This window comes from Typopeltis vanoorti, chromosome 2 (genome assembly GCF_054136105.1).
Source record: "Typopeltis vanoorti isolate ZY-2024b chromosome 2, IOZ_Tvanoo_1.0, whole genome shotgun sequence".
Taxonomy (NCBI): Eukaryota; Metazoa; Arthropoda; class Arachnida; order Uropygi; family Thelyphonidae; genus Typopeltis; species Typopeltis vanoorti.
Genome location: NC_143550.1, coordinates 174,211,513 through 174,233,647, shown reverse-complemented (window position 1 = coordinate 174,233,647; position 22,135 = coordinate 174,211,513). Strand labels below are relative to the sequence as shown.

Below are 22,135 nucleotides of genomic sequence, written 5' to 3'. Positions count from 1 at the left end.
GAAAAACTGATATAACTGAAATTTTGTAATGTTTTATACAAAACATTTTCAATGATGTTTTGTAACTGATATTATTTCAAAGTTTTTAATTAAAGCCTCTTGTTTCATCTATACCAACTACAATAAAAGAAATATATATTAAAAAGATTAATCAGGACGATTTTATTATTCCATGGAAATCTGAACAGGTTTCCATGGAATAATAGATAATTCTACATCCGTAGATAATATATATAATTACAGATATATATAATAGATATATATATATATACAGATAATAACAGATAATTCTAGATCCATAGCTAGTTAACAAACTATTTATATTTTTTGAAATAAAACAAGATAAACAAAAATCGCTATCTCCTTAATTGAAAGCAGAGAGTATCTTTGTAGAATAAGCTGAACTCAAGGAAAAAAAAACAAAAAACTTCTGAAAATAGTGGCAAGCATCTCAACACAGCTGAATTGGACAATTCATCTACTAATAGCATAACAAACATAAGCTGACTATACTACACCTGAGTCCCTATCATAAGCATGGGATTTTATTATTATTCAGGCCTCCATGGAGTCAAAAGATGCAAAGAAACCACTCATCACCCTCTTTCTCACAGCTTCCTTTCGTAACTTCCAGGGATGGCCCCTTGTCATCGCTCCTTCCTGCTGTTTCACCAAGTAATAGAACTCCCATGTGTCAACGCTGTTACTGCCTCTCAACAGTTTAAAAGTCTCAACCATATCACCTCTCCTTCTATCTACCAAACAATGCAGTACACATTCCCTCAGCCAATCCTCGTAATTATCATTGTACAGTCCTGAAACCATCTTTGTTATCCACCTTTGTACCCTTTCACAGTTAATTTATCCCCTTCAAATCCTTGGGACCAAATCTGTGAACAACAGTCTAAGTGTTGTCTGATCAGGGTCTTATACAACAGAACGATAACTCTTATCTCTGCAGGTCAGTGTCCTTCTCATAATTGCAGCAATCCTCTATGTTACCTTCACCACCTTTGCAATATGTCCCCTAAATTTCAGGATTCTATCAATCATTAACCCCAGATCTCTTGTCTCCCCTACTTCCTCCAGTTTAGCTCCTCCAATAGAGTATGCAGCGTCCCATCGATGTGTCCCAAACCCCAATACCTTACATTTTGCTACATTAAACCAACACCCCCATTCATTTTTCCAGTTTATTCAAATTGTCTTAATGGGATGCCACATCTACACTATTACTAATAACCCTGCCCAGGTTCACATCATCTGCAAACAACTGAATATCCCCTTATGATCCAATGATAATGTCATTGATATAAAGGTTAAACAATACAGGTACCATTATTGAGCCCTGTAGAACCCCACTTTTAACCTTCTGCCTCCTGGATATTGCCCCACCACACACACAACTCTCTGATACCTATCAAACAGCCAATCCTGAATCCAGTTGACTAACCCGACATCTAAACCCATGTGCTGACTTAAGTATCAGCTTATCATGTGGTACCCTATCAAGTGCTTTTGCAAAATCCAAAAAAAAGCAGTACATGCATATCCCTCATCAACTGCTCTTGTCACTTTATTATAAAAGGCAATGATATTACTAAAGCAAGAGCGCCCATTAACAAATCCATGTCGATTCTCACAGATAACATTACCCTCATCTGCCCAACGCTGTATATGATCCCTCAGTAATTTCTCCAAGACCTTAACAACTACTGATGACACACAAACTGGCCTATAATTAGACACTTCCAGTCTGCTACCATCCTTATGAAATGGCACTATCTTACCCTTCCTTCCATTCCCTGGGTACCTTTCCCATAGTCAGACTTTCATTGAAAAGCCAGGTCAACGATGCTGTCAGTTATTTAGCACATTCTCTCAAATTTCATGGTGAAATACCATCCAGTCACCCAGCTCTACTGACACTAAGAGTACTCAGTATTTGGAACACACTCTCTCTTAAACTCAAACCTGCTCTATCCCTCTTGTTAAATTGTGATAGATTGAGAATTTAGGAATTCAATCTCATCATAGTTTAACAAAAACAAGACCCAATGAAAAGGGAATAAATACATATGTTTGTCTCTAAGTGTATTATAATACAACCTTGTATTTATATCAAATGTTCCAAACTTAGAGAAAGGAGTAGTTTATAAAATAATTCAAGTAAAGATCACTCACTTTTTGTGTAATTAACATTGTGATGTGTAAATATTCAATATTTGTTAGAGCTATAAATATTTGGAGTTGTTACATGACTTGCATAAAATTCTGAGTGGAATTTAAATCCAAAGTTCACGGAGCAGTTTGCCCCGGGCGTTCATGTACCTTCGGGCATGAGAGGTGTAACAGAGAAGGTGGTCGCTATGATTTTGACCCACGTGACAAAATGTTCCAGGCACTAGGTGGACATCGTAGAGTGCAGGAATCGCCAAGATGGAGAGTAAAATAAAAGGGTCAAGAACACCCCCCCCCCAACAGGGCTTTTTCTTTTCCAGATCTCCTCGTGACAGTGGTGACAGCGCCTCCAGTCCAAAGCGTTTGGTCAATGCATCGACAGAAATTCTAGAACCATAGTTGCGAGTAGCTAGAATAGGCCCAGCCATCCCTAGAAGGAAGGGTTATGCGCACGTCATGCGGAGATCGTGAAGACTCATCGATAGCTCAGAGAGCCATGTGCCTTAAAGCCTGTTGAGGGAATCAAAGGAACATTTCGAATGAGGAGAGCAAATTTCAAATGGATCAGCAAGTGTGATGACTCTCGAATATAGATAAGTAGAATTTACTATTTTTGCTAGCTATGGTTGAAAGGAATTTGTGTTGTGTAGTGATTCAGAAGAAAGAACTATAGTAGTATCATAAACTAAACTGAAGTGATCTGAAGTTGTATTATCATAACATTATAGCTTTGCGGTACTGAGTTACTGTATGTGCTTAAAGAATGTTAAGATAATTCAGAGTGAAGACTGATGTTAGTAACGAATTATAATTGACATTATTGCTACCTGGAGTGGTCTGCTTGTGACTAATTTAGAGTAATTATTGCTATAAGTATTGTACCTAGCTAGAGTACTTATTGATTGATTGAACTGATAACATAGAATAATCAATTTGAGTAATTGTGTTCAGTTAGAGTATCATATGTTTAACCTAATTGTCAATAACCTTCTTAGAGTGAGAATTGTAATATCATATTCTGTGTGTGTGTGTGTGTGTATGACAGAATGATCATTGACTCGGTTAACATACATAGTTTTATGAAAAAATTGAATGACTAGAACAGAGATTTAATTAAAAAGGTTTTAATATAAACACACTACTAGTTTCGGCCTGTAACAGCCTTCTTCAGGTGACATTATAAAAGAAAAAACACTAAGCATTGAGGGTTAAAAGACTATGAACAACATAGACAGTCTTTATACATAATTAGCATGAAAACGTTGTAGTTGTATTTGAAGCTGTTCTTTCATTTGTTGCATTGTTGGGAGAGTGCGTGCTTGCTGCATCACGTGAACGCCAATACATGATTACAGCTGAATGACTAACTGGGAGGTTGTAGCTTAAGTTGTTATTTAGATGAACAGGATTGAAGATGATTTCTCTCGATTCCACAATTTTTCTTTCTATTTCGTCACTGCAACGGAAGATGTTTGTAGATTTTTCCCAGCAGACTTTGTGACTTTGGTTATCATTAGGATTAGCCGAGAAAAGGATATGACTTGATAATGCACTTGCTCGCTGTCTCTTGTAAGTAATGTCTCTCATGTGTTCTTCCATACGCATTTCGACAGATTTGTCTGTCTGCCCGAAATAAGGAATATCGCAGTCACATAATATTTTATATACTCCAGGGTATTTGAGTTGATGATGACAAGGTTTTGGGTGGCTAATTAAGGAACGGATCTTTGGAAGTGGAGTGAACAAGGTTCTGATATTGTATTTTTTTAGAACTTTTGCTAATTTATGTGAAACAATACTTATGTAAGGAATAGATATATTGCTTTTGAATCTATTTGTTTCTTCTGAGTGATGTCTAGGAGGATTAAGAAGGAATTTGTTAATGATTTTCTTGGAATATCCATTAACTTCGAAAGAAGTTTTCAGATGGTTTATTTCTGTAAGCAGTTCATTTGGATCATCAAGAAGAGAACGGGCTCTATGTCCCAAGGTGGAAATTATTCCAAGCTTATGAGGAGGGAAATGATGGGACTGACTGTGCAGATATTTTTCAAATATCAAATATTTTTTGATAAATCAGATATTTTTTGCAGATATCAAACTGACTCGCTCTTCTGGTAAACTAAAAATATCGATATATATAGAAAACCCACACATACCAACAGATATCTGCACAGTCAGTCCCATCATTTCCCTCCTCATAAGCTTGGAATAATTTCCACCTTGGGACATAGAGCCCGTTCTCTTCTTGATGATCCAAATGAACTGCTTACAGAAATAAACCATCTGAAAACTTCTTTCGAAGTTAATGGATATTCCAAGAAAATCATTAACAAATTCCTTCTTAATCCTCCTAGACATCACTCAGAAGAAACAAATAGATTCAAAAGCAATATATCTATTCCTTACATAAGTACTGTTTCACATAAATTAGCAAAAGTTCTAAAAAAATACAATATCAGAACCTTGTTCACTCCACTTCCAAAGATCCGTTCCTTAATTAGCCACCCAAAACCTTGTCATCATCAACTCAAATACCCTGGAGTATATAAAATATTATGTGACTGCGATATTCCTTATTTCGGGCAGACAGACAAATCTGTCGAAATGCGTATGGAAGAACACATGAGAGACATTACTTACAAGAGACAGCGAGCAAGTGCATTATCAAGTCATATCCTTTTCTCGGCTAATCCTAATGATGATAACCAAAGTCACAAAGTCTGCTGGGAAAAATCTACAAACATCTTCCGTTGCAGTGACGAAATAGAGAGAAAAATTGTGGAATCGAGAGAAATCATCTTCAACCCTGTTCATCTAAATAACAACTTAAGCTACAACCTCCCAGATAGTCATTCAGCTGTAATCATGTACTGGCGTTCACGTGATGCAGCAAGCACGCACTCTCCCAACAATGCAACAAATGAAAGAACAGCTTCAAATACAACTACAACGTTTTCATGCTAATTATGTATAAAGACTGTCTATGTTGTTCATAGTCTTTTAACCCTCAATGCTTAGTGTTTTTTCTTTTATAATGTCACCTGAAGAAGGCTGTTACAGGCCGAAACTAGTAGTGTGTTTATATTAAAACCTTTTTAATTAAATCTCGGTTCTAGTTATTCAATTTTTTCATAAAAAAAAAAAATATATATATATGTATGTATGTATGTATGTATGTATGTATGTATGTGTGTGTGTTCAATAAACCTTTGCTTTTGAATCCAATCAAGATTTCCTGTAATTTGGAATCCGATGCGCCGCTTGCAAATAAAATTAACACGAAAACCTAAGCGGGAAATTAGGGAGTAAGAATATTGGCCACGTCTGCAAAGATAAGGTATCATTTGAGTACATTCTGGGATCACTTCTTGATTAATTTAGTTTGTTTAATCTAAGGGCCCTAAGTGGCGCAGCAATATTAATATAAATTTCTTAGAGCTTTTCAAGAGGTTGACCTTGGATATGCTGATACACTGGTATTGGCTCGACCTTGAGGCAATTCCTTTGTTATCCAGAGGTACCACATGATATCTGAAAAGGAGTCTTACTTGTATTGATGTGTTAGATTATGTAATACGTAATAATAATAAAAAATTGGTACAACACTAGTATTAAAACCTATTTCTCTAGGATGAAATATTCCAATAAAATGTTCATTGAAACACTCCACTATGTCCTCTGCATCAGTCACTCTATTCCCATTTTTATCACACAATGCCATTCTTCCACAATCATTTCTCCTCCTACTGGCCACATAGCGAAAAAATTCCCTAGGATTTTCTTTGGATCTTAATGCCAATCTCTTCTCATATTCCAGTTTTGCCTTCCTCACCATCCTAGTCACTCTCCTGGCCTGAGTCATATTCCTCATGCATCTGCTTTCCACCCCTCTCCTTATATCTCTTCCATAATCTTCTACCAATCGACCAACCTTTGCCGGCAAAGGTTGGTCGATTGGTAAAGCCTCTGCTACTAATGGGTCAGTTAAGTAAGTTTGAGCGCGGTTAATAGTTGGAAGGGGACCAATCGTTCAATGCTGTTGGCACACACTCTCCCTCGATGAGTCTTTGGACTCCCTGGAGGTGTCAAATAATAATAATAATAATAATAATAATCTCTTTTTCACCTGCAGTTCCTGTTTGATATTGTTTGTCATCCACTTCACACCAAATTGTGTTCTTTTCTTCACTCGTGGAATACAGCTATTGCTGCTAACAAATATTCCTTCACAATTTTCTAAGCACTAATGATATCTCATCCTTCCAGTCTCTCCCTCCATGGAACTGTCCCAAGTTGATATCTAACACTATTATAATCACCCGCTTTATAATTCCAGATACATTCCCTTTTTTTTCTTTGATAATCCTGCATGTCTATTCATCTTCCAAATCAAAACCACATGGTCACTCTCTCCAAATGGGGGGGGATGTCATCTCAGTTATTATCAGCTCTTCTGATGTTATGACCAAATATAGCAAAACACCCCACTAAACATCCTGTCTTGCCCACTTCTGCCTCACACCATATACTTTCAAAACCATTAGTGTCACTGCCTTCCAAGGTCTCTACTCTTAGAGGACTTAAGTCATCACTTATCATAAGCAGTACTCCACCAATGCATTTTCCCTTCCTATCCCGCTGTACCCTGCTACTTCTATTCCTGTTATATCATCTTCCCTCAACCACGTCTCAGAGATCCCAATAATCTTTGATCAGGCTGATGTTATCAGTGCCACCAATTCATCTCTTTTATTCCAGATACTCCTGGCATTAGTATAAAGCAGAAAAATGTCACTGCTTCTATATCTATCATTATCTCTTCCAGAACCCACTGGACTCAGTGTTACCTGATTTTTTCTAACACCTAACTATAGAATTTTTTTTTTTTTTATTATTTTTAGTTTTTTTTTTTTACACTCATCATTTTTCTAGTAATACTGCTAACATTCTCAGGTCACAGACGCATCCAATATAATTTGGCCAATTACATAACTTATACTCAAAGCATATAATATATCTATACTGTTAAAGATTTTATTCACTGCAGTAAAAGGCAGAGGCAAATGAAAATGAAGGAATGACTAGAGGAATTGACAGAGGGGAACTGGTGAGAATGATGGCCAAAATGAAGAGTGGAGAGGCTGCTGAACCTGATGAAATATCAGTGTAGGTCTGGAAAGCATTAGGAGAAGAAGGCATTGAATTAATATGGAATCTGTTGAAGGAGATCATTATTCAATTATGATTTAAAAAATTAAAAAAAGGTAGCCAAATACAACAATTAAGAAATTAATATTTCTTAAAAAATACAATTTAAGCCAGCCATGATGTGGCTATGTTACATGATGCAGTTCCAAGCCTGGGTAAATAAGGTGAGGGTTGAGCAAAGGGCTAGCAACCCATCCTTGTAAAATAATTCTTTGCTATGGAAATCAGACCAGAAATATCTAACCAAAATATAATACTAAATTAAGACAAACTATTGAGAATGACATTCACTAGCAAAAGCTCTTATGGACAAAATAGGTAACTGAAGAATACAACAGAAAATTAGAACTAGACACAAAAACCAAAAGAGAAACTATTTAGAGCCAAAAAAACAATACATACTAGATGTTGGAATGTGAGGACTACATAAGAAATATCAAAAGTAGTGAGTTCAGGAGAAACAATAATATATGCTAGAAACAAAGATGAGGATAGTACACATACAAAAGGAGTGGCAATAATGATGTCCAGTAAAACTACAGCTGCAATGAAAGAATGGGAACCAATTACAGACAGATGCATAAGAGCAAGATTTAATTTAAGATTCTATAAAGTGACAATTATAAATGTACATGTACCAACTAATAATGCAGATGAAAAAGAAAAATATGAATTTTATGATATGTTACAAAAACCAATAGTTGACACAAATCCTAGAGATATAATTATAGTAATGGAGGACCTAAATGCTAAAATAGGAAATAATTGTACAGTAGGGAAATGATAATGGGAAAAGAAGGTATAGGAAATATAAATGAAAATGGAGAGCTGTTACTGGATTTCTGCATATGAGAAATAAGTGTGTATGGGAGTAATTGATGGAAGGAACAAATGATTTGGTTGGGCAAAGGGAGAATGTAAGGATGAATATCGAGAGATTACTAAGGAGAGCAAAAGATGACAGTATGGTAGGAAAAGGAGTTGGTGGGTTGTCAAAGTATGACAATGATGTTGAGCTGGCAAGATGAATGGTATACTGAATGAAGGCTGTGCGAGGAAAAGAAGGTGGTACAGTTTGTTAATGTATGGAACTCATTTTAGGTGAAAGATGAATTTCATTTTTCATTTCATTTTGAAGTAGTATCATCTTATTCCCACATATTTTCCTATCACCAAAATTTCTTATCTGTTGCCATCTATAAAAGACAAACTGTCACCCCTCTATCATTAGCAGCGTTTACCAGATAATTTGGCAGACAGGCCGTTTCTGTGGAAAGAAGAATTAATGAACATCAATATTATATTGAATACGTGAAACCTCAAAAGTCTGGTCTAGCACAACATAGTACTGAAACTAAACACAGTATCTGGTGGGATGAAGCTTGCCTTCTCCATAGAAGCAGTTTTAAATATGAATGCCTTTTCAAAAAATGTTGCAAAGTCCTTTTACATCGGACAAATGTGAATTGAACGATTGTCTCTCTCTCCCAAAAGTTTGGGAGATTGTCGTTTTACGTAACCATCGAAAATAGTTTTAAAACAGTTTTAATGTTATTTATTAATATATTAATTTTTAGCAAGTGGCAACAGTTTTTAATTGGTAAACCGATTGTTGTATGTACCTTGTATTCCCATTTCTTTGATTTGCTTGTTTCTATGCACTGATACTTACTGTTATTTTTAGTAAGAAATATCTGTACCTTCATTTCATTAAAGTTAATTACTGTGGTTATCATGTAATTTGTTGTTAATATTGACAGTGGTTTTGAAATAGTATATTATGAGGTGGAGGTTGATAGGATGAGTCAATCAGGTTGGAAGTTTTTTTTTCTCACTTGGTTAGACTATAAATTACATATTTAGTTTAATCCTTTATCCAAGTCCACTTTTGCCACTGAGGCAACTCGTGGGAAAAGTGGACTGAGTTCTCATCACTTTCCTTAGTATCCCATAATGCATAGCATTATACATGTCCACAAGAAGATGTGCTTTGCATTATGGGATACTAAGGAAAGTGATGAGAACTCAGTCCACTTTTGCCACGAGTTGCCCCAGTCCTGAAGATACTTCAGGCGCAAACTTTGTTTGCCAACACTTTTCTACTCTTGGGAGATACTTGTGACATTAAATTAAGAAATATAAAACACGTTAGCATAAGAATATTTTAATATTTGCCAAATGAAATATTTCAGTCTGAAATTAACAGACTATCCTCAGTGGCTTGATAGGAAAACAGTTTTTAGAAGGTGGAATACAAACAACTGATCATTCAAAGGTAGAAAGAGTCTAATAATGTTACACTGCTAAGCACTAAAGAGGGACAAATTTCATCAGAGTGATGAATAAATTATAGGTATTAATTCACAATTTCATTTAACAATCTTAATTTATAAATTCAATTAAAGATAACATTAGACTAATGTAAGAATTCATCATCATCAAATTCCTGCCATGTACCCTTAAGGGGTGTACAGGATATGACAGTACTACATGAAAAAATTACATCATTACTAACTTCCTATCTACAATTTTCCTCCAAATCAGTCTGTTACTTGTCAAGACTCCAACATTATCAGATCTTATATTTCTATCGTCTAAGGCACTTTGTACCGTATCAATCCACCTATATCTTGGTCTTCCTCTGGGTCGTTTTCCTGCCAACCTGGCAGAGAACACTTGTTTTGCTAATCTTTCCTCTCCCATTCTATTTAAGTGACCATACCATCTGAGATTAGCTCTGCTAACGCATTCCTGGATGCTGACAATGTCAAGTTCTTTCCTAATATCCTCATTTTTAATGTGATATTGCCATTGATGCCATCTGTTCACGCCTCTAATCTTTCTCAGGACTCTCATATCTGCGGTCTCTAGTCTTTGGTCAAGTGTTTTACTTCTGACCCAGCTCTCAGATCCATAAGTTAAAATTGGTTTGAACACAGTCTTGTATACAGCTAATTTAGTGTTCCAACTAATTTCTTTCTTATTCCATATGAATTTATTCAATTGACTTCCCATGATACCAGCTTTGCTGATTCTGTTGTCTATTTCTATATTTAGTTTACCATCTTCAGTAAAAATTGTGCCTAAGTAGCTGAACTGTTTTACTTGTTCCACAGGTTCTCCATTCACAACACAGCTGACATTTTCAATGATTCTGCCTATTTTCATTGTCTTTGTCTTTTTATTGCTGACCTTCATACCATATCTATTACAACAGCTATTCAATTTAGTCAGAGAATCTTGCAGACTTGTAGCGGATTTATTTAGAAGTATAACATCATCTGCATAAAGCAAAAAGCTGACATTAACATCTCCAATTTTGATATCAGGTTTAATACCACATTCCTTCATAATGTGATCCATATAGATAATGAATAACAGAGGGGATAATGTACATCCTTGTCTCACACCAGATTTAACATTAAACCATCTTCCTGTACTTCCTTCAATTCTAACTGCTGACTCACAACTCAAATAAAGACTAAGTATTGCTTGATATAATGCCCCATTGACACCATATAACTGCAGCGTATTGAATATCTTCTCTCTTGGCACCTTGTCATATGCCTTTTCCAAATCGACAAAACTGAAATACAGATCTTTGTTATATTAAATGCTTTCTCGACTATTTGTCGTAAAGTGAAGATCTGATCCTGACAGCCTCTATTTGGCCTGAATCCAGCTTGTTCTTCACCAAGCTTTTCTTCCACAATTCTTCTCAACCGTTTCTCAAGTATACTTGCATAGATCTTGCCAGGAACACTCAGTAGGGAAATACCTCTGTAATTCTCACATTCAGTTTTATTTCCCTTTTTATATATGGGTACTATGAGAGCTCTACTCCAATCATCGGGAATTCGTTCCTCTGTCCAGGCTTTCTGAACTATGCAGTAAGACTCTTATACCACCATACTTCAGCATTTCTGGTCAAATATCATCTACTCCTGCTGCCTTTCCACATTTCAAGCCTTTGATGGCTTTTTCTACTTCTAGTATGGATATGTATTCCTGACTGCATGCCTGGTCAGTGTTTTTTACCACTGTGCTGTCATCACTGCTTGTTTCATTTAGCAGTTTTTCAAAGTAATTACTCCATACTTCAAGGATATCTTTTTCTCCTGTTTTCATGTCACCTTTATCATCTCTAATTCCTTTTACAGCACTCTTTCCTCCATTCTTAAGCTTCTTCAACAACCTCCAGAATATTTTGCCACCTTCTTGATATTTATTTTCTATATTCTTGCCAAAGTCTTCCCATGACTTTTGTTTAGCTAGTTTTACACAGTGTTTAGCATTCTTGCATTTGTCTCTATATTCTCTAAGAGCACAAGCCAACTTATTTGACAGGAACTTTTGGTATGCTTTCTTCTTTTCCTTCACTGCCTCTTTAACTTCCTGTGTCCACCAGGGAGTTCTGATTTTTTTATCCTTACAGATAACCCCACCACATGCCTCTCTGGCAGAATCAATCAATGTTTCCTTCAGAGATTGCCACTGAATCTCCAAGGTTTCATTCCTGTTCTCAAACTCTTTCATTTTTTCTTCAATAATCTTTGTGTATTTTAGCCTACAGTTCACATCTGAGAGCTGCTCAACTTTTATTCGCTTTAAAACTTTCTTACATGTTATTCTTTTCAATATGAAATTCAATTTTATCCTGCTCAAGACTAAATAGTGATCACTTCCAATTTCAAATCCTCTGTACACTCTGGTGTCCTGCACCAGGGAGAAAACATCACTATCAACAATAACATAGTCAATGAGACTTTTCTCATTCCTAGCCTCTTCTCTCCATGTGAATTTGTGCACATTTTTATGTTGGAACATGGTGTTAGTAATAACTTGTCCATGTCCTGAGCAGAAATCCAACAGGTATTGCCATTATTATTAGCTTTGTTCTTTTCTCCAAATTTTCCCAAATATTTTTGTATGTCTCATAATCATTTCCTACTCTGCTATTTAGATCCCTAACAAGGACCAACTTTCCATTTTTCATTGTGTCAGTTGCTTTTTCTAAAGCCTCAAAAAATTCCTCCACTTCTACCTTAGTAGAACCTTCTGTGGGACCATAGGCACAAATAAGTCTCATTGTCCAGTTCCCCATTCTCATATTTGCCTACATTACTCTACTTGAGACTGACTGCCATTCAAGAAGATTAGCCTCGTATTTTGTGTTGAATATTATGGCTACTCCTTCTTTTCCTTGATTGTCATTGCCTGAATATAACATTTTGTATTTATTGCTCAGAAATATCTCACCAGTTTTGGTCTTTTTTGTTTCAGTCACCCCTATTATGTCGATCTGGTACTTATCTAATTCCTCAGCTAGCTCCATTTCTTTGCCATTCAGGCTTCTTACGTTGATAGTACCGATCTTTAACTCTGGTGATGGTGAGTTGGGGTTTATTTTCAGAATTGTTCCAGTAGCTGACTTTTCGCTGTTCGCCCTGGTTCCCTGGCGAAAACAACGGGGGCCTTGTTTAACTGGACGACGCCCCAGCCGGCATGAAATTTTGTCATGTTGTACCATCATTCTATATTTTGGTTTAACCAATAAGAATACAATTTGGTCGGCTAAATCCCAAATTGCCAGCCCATCCTCGTCCGTTCAGTATCCAAGTAGATACCCATAGTTGAGCGTTATCTTTAGAAATGGGGAAATAGGTGGATATTTTGTTAACAGGGATATAAGTGGCTGTTAAATCATATCTTCAGAAGTCTTGAAATTGGTTCTGAGATTTTGGAAATATATAGAATCAGAACTCGATATATTGATTCTTTGTTGTTCTGGAGAGGACTGTAGGAATCTAACAGATGTTGTGTAGTCTTTCTGGAGAAGCCATTTAATTTCATGTGATGTTTGATAGTTGAAAGTTCTTTCTGTAATTCGTGGGGAGTTGCGCAATTAGTTCTAGCTCATTGAATTAAACATTTTATAATTCCTGTTTTTTTGATAAGGATGATGGGCAGATTGTTTGAGAATGTAACATTCAGTAAAAGTGGGTTTTTCTGTAAACTGTTGTTGTTGTCAGAATACCTGAAGGCGAGTGGATGAGAAGGATGTCCAAAAAGGATATCTTGTTGTCTTTTTCAATCTCCACGGTAAATTTAATACGAAGGTGTAGAGGATTGAAGGAAGGCAAGGAATTTCTGTTGTGAGGCCACACTGAAAAAATGTCTTCTATATATCTAACCCAAAAGGATAGTTGAGGGTATATAGATGAAAAAAAGAATGTCTTCTAGATGTTCCAAATAAAAGTTGGCTATAGCAGATGAAAGTGGACTTCCCATGGCCGTTCCTTCCAGTTGGTTTAAAATTTGTTTTGACACAAGAAATATCCAGAGTGCATCACAAAATCGAATAATTTTACGATTTCTTGTGGGAAGATGTCAGCCAGTAAATGTAAGGTCTCTTTGAGAGGTACACTGATAAATAGAGATTCTACATCGAAGCTCACCATAAAATCAGTAGATTGTAATGAGATATTTTTTCATTTGTTTAAGAAACCAGAAGCCATGTTCATTTATAAGGATAGTAGTAGTTGCTTTTTCATATATTTTGCTTATTAGCTGTATATAATTTTGGCTTATTCCATATTTCTTCATTGCTATTTGGATTGCTTGTTGTCCAACTGAATCAAATACTTTTTCATAGTCTATAAAACCTAAGTATGACTGGTAAGTTGTATTCTCTGCATTTTTCTCTTAGTTGATTCAATGTTTGCAGATGGTTGATTATGCTAAACTCCTTTCTGAATTAAGCTGAGCTTCATAATCTGGTGATTCTGTTTGTTATGACAGCAAGCTTATTAGATCTGTAATTTTCTATTTTATTCCTTATTACCCTTTTTGAATATGAGTATTGTGATAGTGCCATTTCATCTTTGTACATCTTTTAGATATTGATTGAATAGATTTTTTAGTTCTCTTAACATTTCTCCTGCTGCTTTCATAATTTCTATTGTAGTTCCATCTTCTAGTATTTTTCATATCTTTCAATGCTTGTTGTATTTCAAAATTCTGTATTTCTGGAATACTTTCTTCTTCCTGTTCTCCTGGCTTCCATGTAATGGCATTTTCAACAGTGCTTGTGGTGTTATACAATACTGAAAAATACTATCAAGTTCTTTCTACTATGCTGTTTTTATCATTTTCTTTTTGATTTCTTTTTTCCTATTGTGAGATTATTTCATAGTACTTTCATATTTTGTTATCTGTTGTTTCTTGTCATTTCATCTCTTTTCTTTTTATCTTTAATATTTTTTCTTACCGTTTTATTTATTTCTGTAAGTTCTACCATATCTCTTTTTCCAATTAGTTGTCTTCTTTTTACCAAACAGATTTTTTGTTTGTTTTCTCTGAGCGGTTTTGCATATTTTCTATAATGATCAGATCAAGATTTTCCTGGATATTATCCATTTGTGGATAATATCCAGTAGACAATAAAAAAATATCAATAATTTTTTTTATTGGCTATTAATGTATCATTATTTAAATTTACTTATTTTGTTTGATTCCGTTTCATCTTATAAATTTTTTCTTTTATTGTTATTTTCCCTCCACGATCACTTCCTATGCATATTTGAATGATGTTCTTACATGATATGATAAAATATGATCTATTTTACTTTGTTTGTCCATTTGGACTAATCCATTTAAGGGATAAATCTAAGAGAGAAGAGATGTTCTAAAAGATAATTACCTGAAACAGCATGTTAAGGAAGAAACCAGGAATTTGAGTCCTAAATCTGGTAATAACATCAGATGTATCCATAACCAAGACAGACACTCTGCCGCCAATCTAGGAAAGTGGCCACACAGTCTTGTTCTGAGTGGTTGCTAAATGTGGAATTCTCAGTCAAGAAAGGGTTTGTGTTGAACTATAAAGCAACTGATAATTATGACAAATAGGAGCAGTGGCATAGCATAAGAAGCAACAAAGAAAGAATATCAGTAGTACATGGAAAGTGGTCAGGAACTGTTTGTAAGAAACAATATCAGACTGCAAACCCAGGAGAGCAGGATAAATTAAGGGATATACATCCACTTAACCCCATCTAGAGAATCTATGTAGATTCTCTAGATGGGGTTAAGTGGATGAGTAGAAACAAAACAACAGCTTATATAATGAAGACCAAATCAGATTATGAGAGAAAATTAGCTAAGCAGGCTAAAATAATTTCAAAAATGTTTTTTGCTACATAGCAAGTAAGAGGAAGAATAATTATGGAAGGATGACTTTAATCAATGCTGATGGTAGGAAGGTGACAGAAGCAGAAGAAATGGCTGAGTTGCTGAGTGATCAATTTGCAAGGGAGTATCATCCAGATGAAGATGAGCTTTTGGTTGCTCATGTAACAGAGATTGATGTCAGAATTGAGGGATAATGAACAGGAGGTACTCAGCATACTCAAAAATATCAGTGTGAATAGAGCAGTGGGAATGGATGGCATCTCGGCTCATGCACAACGCAAATGTGCAAGTGAACAAGCAGTGCCTTGGCAAAATTGTTTTCTCAGCTCACAAGGTTCTAAGTGAGTAGAAAGATGGCAAGATAGTTCCATTGCATAAATGTGGCTCCAAGACAGAAGTAGCAAATTATAGCCCAATTAATATATCAGGAATGGTGGTGGTGGTTAAAAGTAAAATTCACCAGTGGGTGGATAGGAATACAATACTCTATGGTGGACAGAATAGTTTTTCAAAAACTAGGTTCTGTCTTAGTAATTTACTTACATTTTATAAGATAGTGAAAGTAGAATTAATATACCTATTAAAATGTATTGGCTCTACATTTTAATAGGTATATTAAAGATATAGAGAATGATTTAAGGGGAGGATATTCAATTGTTTGCTAATGATGCAAAATTCAGGAGGGCAATGGTTGATAAAGATGATGCAGATATCCTACAGGATGATTTAAATAAATTGGCATTGTGGGCACAGGATAATAATTATTACTTTAATATTACAAAATCTAAGATTATGCCCTTCAGACTGAAAAGACTAAATACTATGTATTACATTGATAGTACTGGATTGCAGGAAATTGATGAGGCTAGGGATTTGGTGTAATGGTGAATAGAGACTTGAAGTTCAGAGGGCATACTGAAAAAATTGGCAAAACAGCTCAAATGATTACTTGTATGTTGAAAAACATGCTAACATGTAAAGATTAGGAAGTTACTGAACATGTTTATAAGGCTATGATTTAGTGACATCTTGGCTACTATACAGATTGGGTCATCTGAGTTTCTTGGGGATCAGGAGGTGATAGTAGAGAGGATTCAGAGATAAGTGACCAAGCAGGTGTCAGGTCTGTGGAATGCTCTCTATGAAGACAGGTTGAAGATGTGTTGGTTGCAAAGTTCAGTTGATAGGTGGAGTATAAGGTACATGATAAAAACTTAAAAGAAAGAAAAGTTATTAAAGGGGTTCCATAAGATTGACACAAAGGAAATTTTCCAATACATGACGAATAGAGAAGGAACTAGAGATCACCCTTGGAAGTTATGTAAGAGTGCGCAAACAAGATTTTATGCTTGGAGAATGGCTAGTGAGTAGAATGAATTGCCAGAATTAGTTGCGAGTTCCATGACGGTGAGTGAGTTTAAGTAGAGGTATGATAGGTATATGTGTATAAAGGTTAGGGTCTCGCTCCATAAAGATATCCAAATAATAATAATAATAATATGTAATTTGTTAAGTGGTGATGTGATTTAGTCATAATAATCAGGAAAACTTAATATTTCAGGAAAGTTTTAAAGTATTCTATTTCATATACATGAAATAATATTACTATAGTTCTGTATCCCATAAATTAAAGTTGCCAAGGAATTGTATTTCAATGCCAATTTTTAATATCAAGTACTTATCAATAGTAATCTACTTACTTATTACAATAAAGTGACTGCTTCCTTGAATAGAGGAGAAGGATACACAGTGGTATACTTGGATTTTGCAGGGGCTATTGATGGATTACCTCATGATGAGTTGACAGTCGAACTAGAGCAGATGGGGGTTGGATATTAGATTAGTGCATTGCACTGAGACTGGCTATCTAATAGGTATCAACAGGTTGTGTATTGGGGAGCGATATCCAGGAAAAGGAAAGTTACTAGTGGAGTGCCTCAGGGGGTCTGTTTAAATTGTATATAAATGATATTGGTGAAGATTTGAATGGAGATATTCAGTTATTTATGGATGATTCAAAGTTGGGATGAACCATGAAGAGTAGAGAAGATGTTGTGGCCTTACAAGAAGACTTGAATAAATTGCGTGATTGGGCATGGAAATGGTGATGTGATTTCAATGTTGCAAAATGCAAGGTTTAAAAATTTGGAAACCAAAGATGGGATGCAGAATTTATGCTTGGTGAGGACATATTGTTGGAGGTGGAGGAAATAAGAGATCTGGGGGTGATAGTGGATAAGGATCCGAAATTTAGGGGACATATAGCCAAAATTGTGAAGAAAACACAAAGACTTCTGGGAATGATGGAGGACACTGACGTGTAGAAGTAGGGAGATTCTTGTTCCATTGTATAAGGCTTTGATTAGGCCACACATGGTCTATTGTGCCCAGGTTTGGTCACCTGGTTTTCAGAAGGATGAAGAGATGTTGGAAAGGGTCCAAAGGCGACTGACTAAGGTAGTTTCTGACGTCTGGAATGTTGAGTATGAGGAAAGATTGAGAAGATGTAATTTGCAGAGTCTAGCGGAGAGAAGGAAAAGGGGAGATATGATAGAGACCTACAAATTGGTAAGGTGGTTGTTATAGGATCAATGGTGGAGAAGTTCTACAGAGAATAGTGGGAGATCAGGGGAAGAACCAGAGGTCATCCCCAGAGAAGATGTAATTCGCAGAGTCTAGTGGAGAGAAGGAAGAGGTTTTGTAATAGGATCAATGGTGGAGAAGTTCTACAGAGAATAGTGGGAGATCAGGGGAGAACCAGAGGTCATCCCTGGAGACTGTATAAAGAGGGTGTGAGTAGGGGAGTGAGAGGCAGGTTTTTTTTGTGCAGAGTTGTGAATGATTGGAATGCCTTGCCTGAGAGTGTGGTGTCTGCAAGGAGTTTGAGTGTGTTTAAAACACGGTATGATGAGATGTGTGTGTGATAAAAGGACCTCCCAGATGAGTCTTTGACTCCATGAGGTCTTGTTTAATAATAATAATAATAAAATTTTGGATTGGTACTATTTCTTGGGTTACATTATGGCAAATGATCTATCAGTTTCCTGTTATGTATCCTCAATGGTGTACAAGGATACAATAACAGTACCACATGATGATGATGAATAAATTTATCAAATGAACTGAACTGTTTGTTTCAATGCCACTTTTTATTTGTTTATTTACAATTTTATTTTAAAGAAAACATTTGCATTATTTGGATTATCTTGATTTCTAAATTATGAGATGAATTAAACTTTTTTTTTTTTTTATTTGCTTGAAACTGACTATGATGATGATACATGGTAAATCACAATATTTATTAATTATTTATATTAAGATCGAACCTTTAATTAAAGGAGCACCATAATGAGTGCATTTTGTTCCTAAGGCTGATACCTGCCCTTTGTCCTTTATCAACAGAACAGATCCATTATCTCCTAGATCAACAAGCTGCATACTGTAAAGAAAAAATAACAAAAATAACAAATTACATACATACATCAATTTTTCTAATATAAATTGGGTCAAAAAAAAAAGAAAATTATTAATTTTAGTTAATTAAACATACAGCAATATAGATTTTTTTCAGACCATGTTTAGGCTTAAGTGCTGAATGGAAGTTGTTGGCTAATGGAGTGAATTTGGAGTTAATGGCTTGAAATAAAAATAGTACCTATGTTGTGTTAATATGAAGTCTGCCTACTTTTTTTCTTCAGGCAATGAAGCCTCTGAAACATCAAGAACTAAATTTTTCTACAAGGGTGCATCCATATATACCCATGATAGATTTTAGTAAATGAAATTCTAAAAATATATGCTTTAAAAGCAGATAATGTTCACCCTCTTAAGAATTTAGATCTTTAATCCTTTCTTTTAGTGTTGCACAGTGATCAGCATTCATTTTAGAAATTATGGACTTTACAACCGTGTTATAAATAACTATTTTAATTTCCCGACGTTTCATACTTTATATCAAGGTCATCATCTGGAGTATATTTATAAGGACAAGCTGAGTTACATTTCACACAGTAAGCTAAAGAAACAATGATCTGATCACCGGTTATTCTACTGGCATGACTTCTAGTGGGAAAAAAAAAAAAAACAGATAAAATTAATTATTTAGAAACTACATCAAAGATAAATTCTATTTAAGATAACATGAGAGAAACATTCTTTCTTATAGATAGTTTTCTTACAGTAACAATGAAGTCCTATTTTTAACATTACAATTGTTATATTAGATTTAGGATTCTGGATTATCTAGAATCCAGTCCTGTTTATAGTTAACTCTTAGGGAGAAAGGTTCCGTGGGTATGTGCCTTCCATATGCTTGGGATTTTTAGACCATCATTATTGTTCAAATTGGGGTGGTTGATAAGAATCTCACAGGCTTCCTTAAATTTGCATTCATACCATGTTTTGGTGCGATTAAACAACTGGTGCTTTTCCAGTCAATTCTATGTAAAGTTTTCAGGGCATGATCAGAAAGGGCAGCTTCACCATAGTTATTATATTTAATGTGTCGTTTATGTTGCTTTTGTCTGATAGAAATTGCGCATCCTGTTTCCCCTATATATGGTAGATTACAGGTGCAATAAATACGGTATACTTCAAGGTGGGTCAGCGGAAGGAGTGTGTCTTTGGATGAGTTGAGTCAACTTTTTAATTTTGCAGGAGGTTTAAAGGTGGCTTTGAGGTTGTATTTAAGACAATATTGATTTTTATTGAGGTCTTGTAGAGAATTTTGTTAATAGTGTTTTGGCTGTAACCATTTTAAAAAATGGTTTTTTTAATTAATTTTTTTTTCACTAGAAGTCATGCCTGTAGAATAACCAGTAATCAAATCATTGTTTCTTTAGCTTACTGTGTGAAATGTAACTCAGCTTGTCCTTGTATATATGCCAGATGATGACCTTAATATGAAGGTCGAAACATCAGGAAATTAAAATAGTTATTTATAACACAGTTGTAAAGTCCATAATTTCTAAAAATAATTTAGATATTTAAGTTAGGAACATAAAGGGAACAGGAATAGAAAATAGTAGTAATAATAATAGTAGTAGTATATGGGATCATTAACTGACAAGTGAAATGGAATAAATATGTAGCTTCTTCTAGTCAAATGTCAATCCTGCCTTCTTGTAGTGTGGTCTATTTCCACAAAAAAGAGTTCTGACAAAATCAGCAAGCATTTCTGTTGCAAGCAGATACTTTCCTAGTTGCATGAAATGCAACTAGACCATCAGGTGGTAGATAAACTTTCAGTGTCAACCAACATGCCAACTAGAATCCTAAGATGGCCAATGTCATATTTGGTCTCTGGTAAAACAGTTCCTGACATAATACCGTATAAGGAGTATTGTCAAGGGAGTATATACAGTCTTAATTAATTTCAACAACTCTCCCAAATCCATCAAAATGTGTACAGTAGCAGCCACCCAGTGAATGGGGTTATAGTTTTTATATTGTATTGACAGAACTGCACTTCAGGAAATGGATGAGATTTTGAGATCTGGAAGTGAGAGTGGACTGAAATTTAGAGGGCACACTGCAAGTATTGCAAAGAATGCACATTGCACTGCTACTATGATGAGGAGTACACTAACATGTAAGGTCAAAGAGGTGATGTTATGTCACTGTATAAAGTACTGGTCAGACTACACTGACAGCTGTGTTCATATTTAGGCATAAAGTTTTTCACTGTGATGTGGAAACATTAAAGATCCAGAGAACGAATGATTAAGGTAATATCAAGATGCTGGAATATTGGTTATAGAGAGGGGTTAAAGGAATGAAAATTGCAGTTTGGTAGATAGGAGGAAAAGAGGTGATATGATAGAGACGGTGAAGTTAGTAAGAGGATTTTATTAGATAATACAGAGGAAATTATAAAGAGTAGAAGGCAAGAGGGGGAGAACAAGAGGCAATCCTTGGAAGTGGTGTAAAGCTGTGGTAAAGAAGCATGAGAGGAGTGATTTGACATGGAGACTTGTGGGAGATGGACCAAAATCTAGCGATTATTAAAGATTTTAAGATTCAATGCAATATTATTAGTATTATTATCATTATTATTATGGGCTACTCCATGGAGTCAGACTCAGAATAAGATCCCAAACATCATACCAAGTACTATCCAACATTCACGCAGTATCTATCGTATTTTGGTTTGAACTCATTCACACTCATGGCACGCACAACAGACTGGCAACCTATTACACTTATTCACCACTCCCCAAGATAAAAAGTCCAGTTCTGACACCTTTGCTAAATACACTCTTTCTCAGTTTCCAAAGGATCGTTCCCAGTTTTCCCACCATCAGACCTGTTCTGAAAAATTTTCTCTGTATTAATCTTGTAAATACCCTTTAGTAATTTCCATGTCTCGATCATATCATATCATCCCTTTTCCACTTCTCAACCAACTTTTGTAACCTACAAATCTTCAACCTGTCATAAGATTCAATCCATAGACCTGCTACCATTGTGGTCATTCACCTCTGAATCTTCTCCACCTCCTCATCACCAAGAGACTGGTGAACAGATCAAGCAGTGGGATCTTGATGATGCT

At 35.4% G+C, this 22,135-nt stretch overlaps 1 protein-coding gene across 1 annotated transcript in view; it reads right to left on the bottom strand.

Moving 5' to 3' along the window:
• The window catches only part of LOC150109677 (apoptosis-inducing factor 3-like), a 197,884-nt gene that overhangs the window by 132,194 nt on the left and 43,555 nt on the right, over window positions 1-22,135 (bottom strand). Inside the window, exon 4 of the mRNA XM_090402950.1 lies at window positions 18,912-19,024. Within this exon, the coding sequence (XP_090259076.1) occupies window positions 18,912-19,024 (113 nt within the window). The remainder of the gene's footprint in view (window positions 1-18,911; window positions 19,025-22,135) is intronic.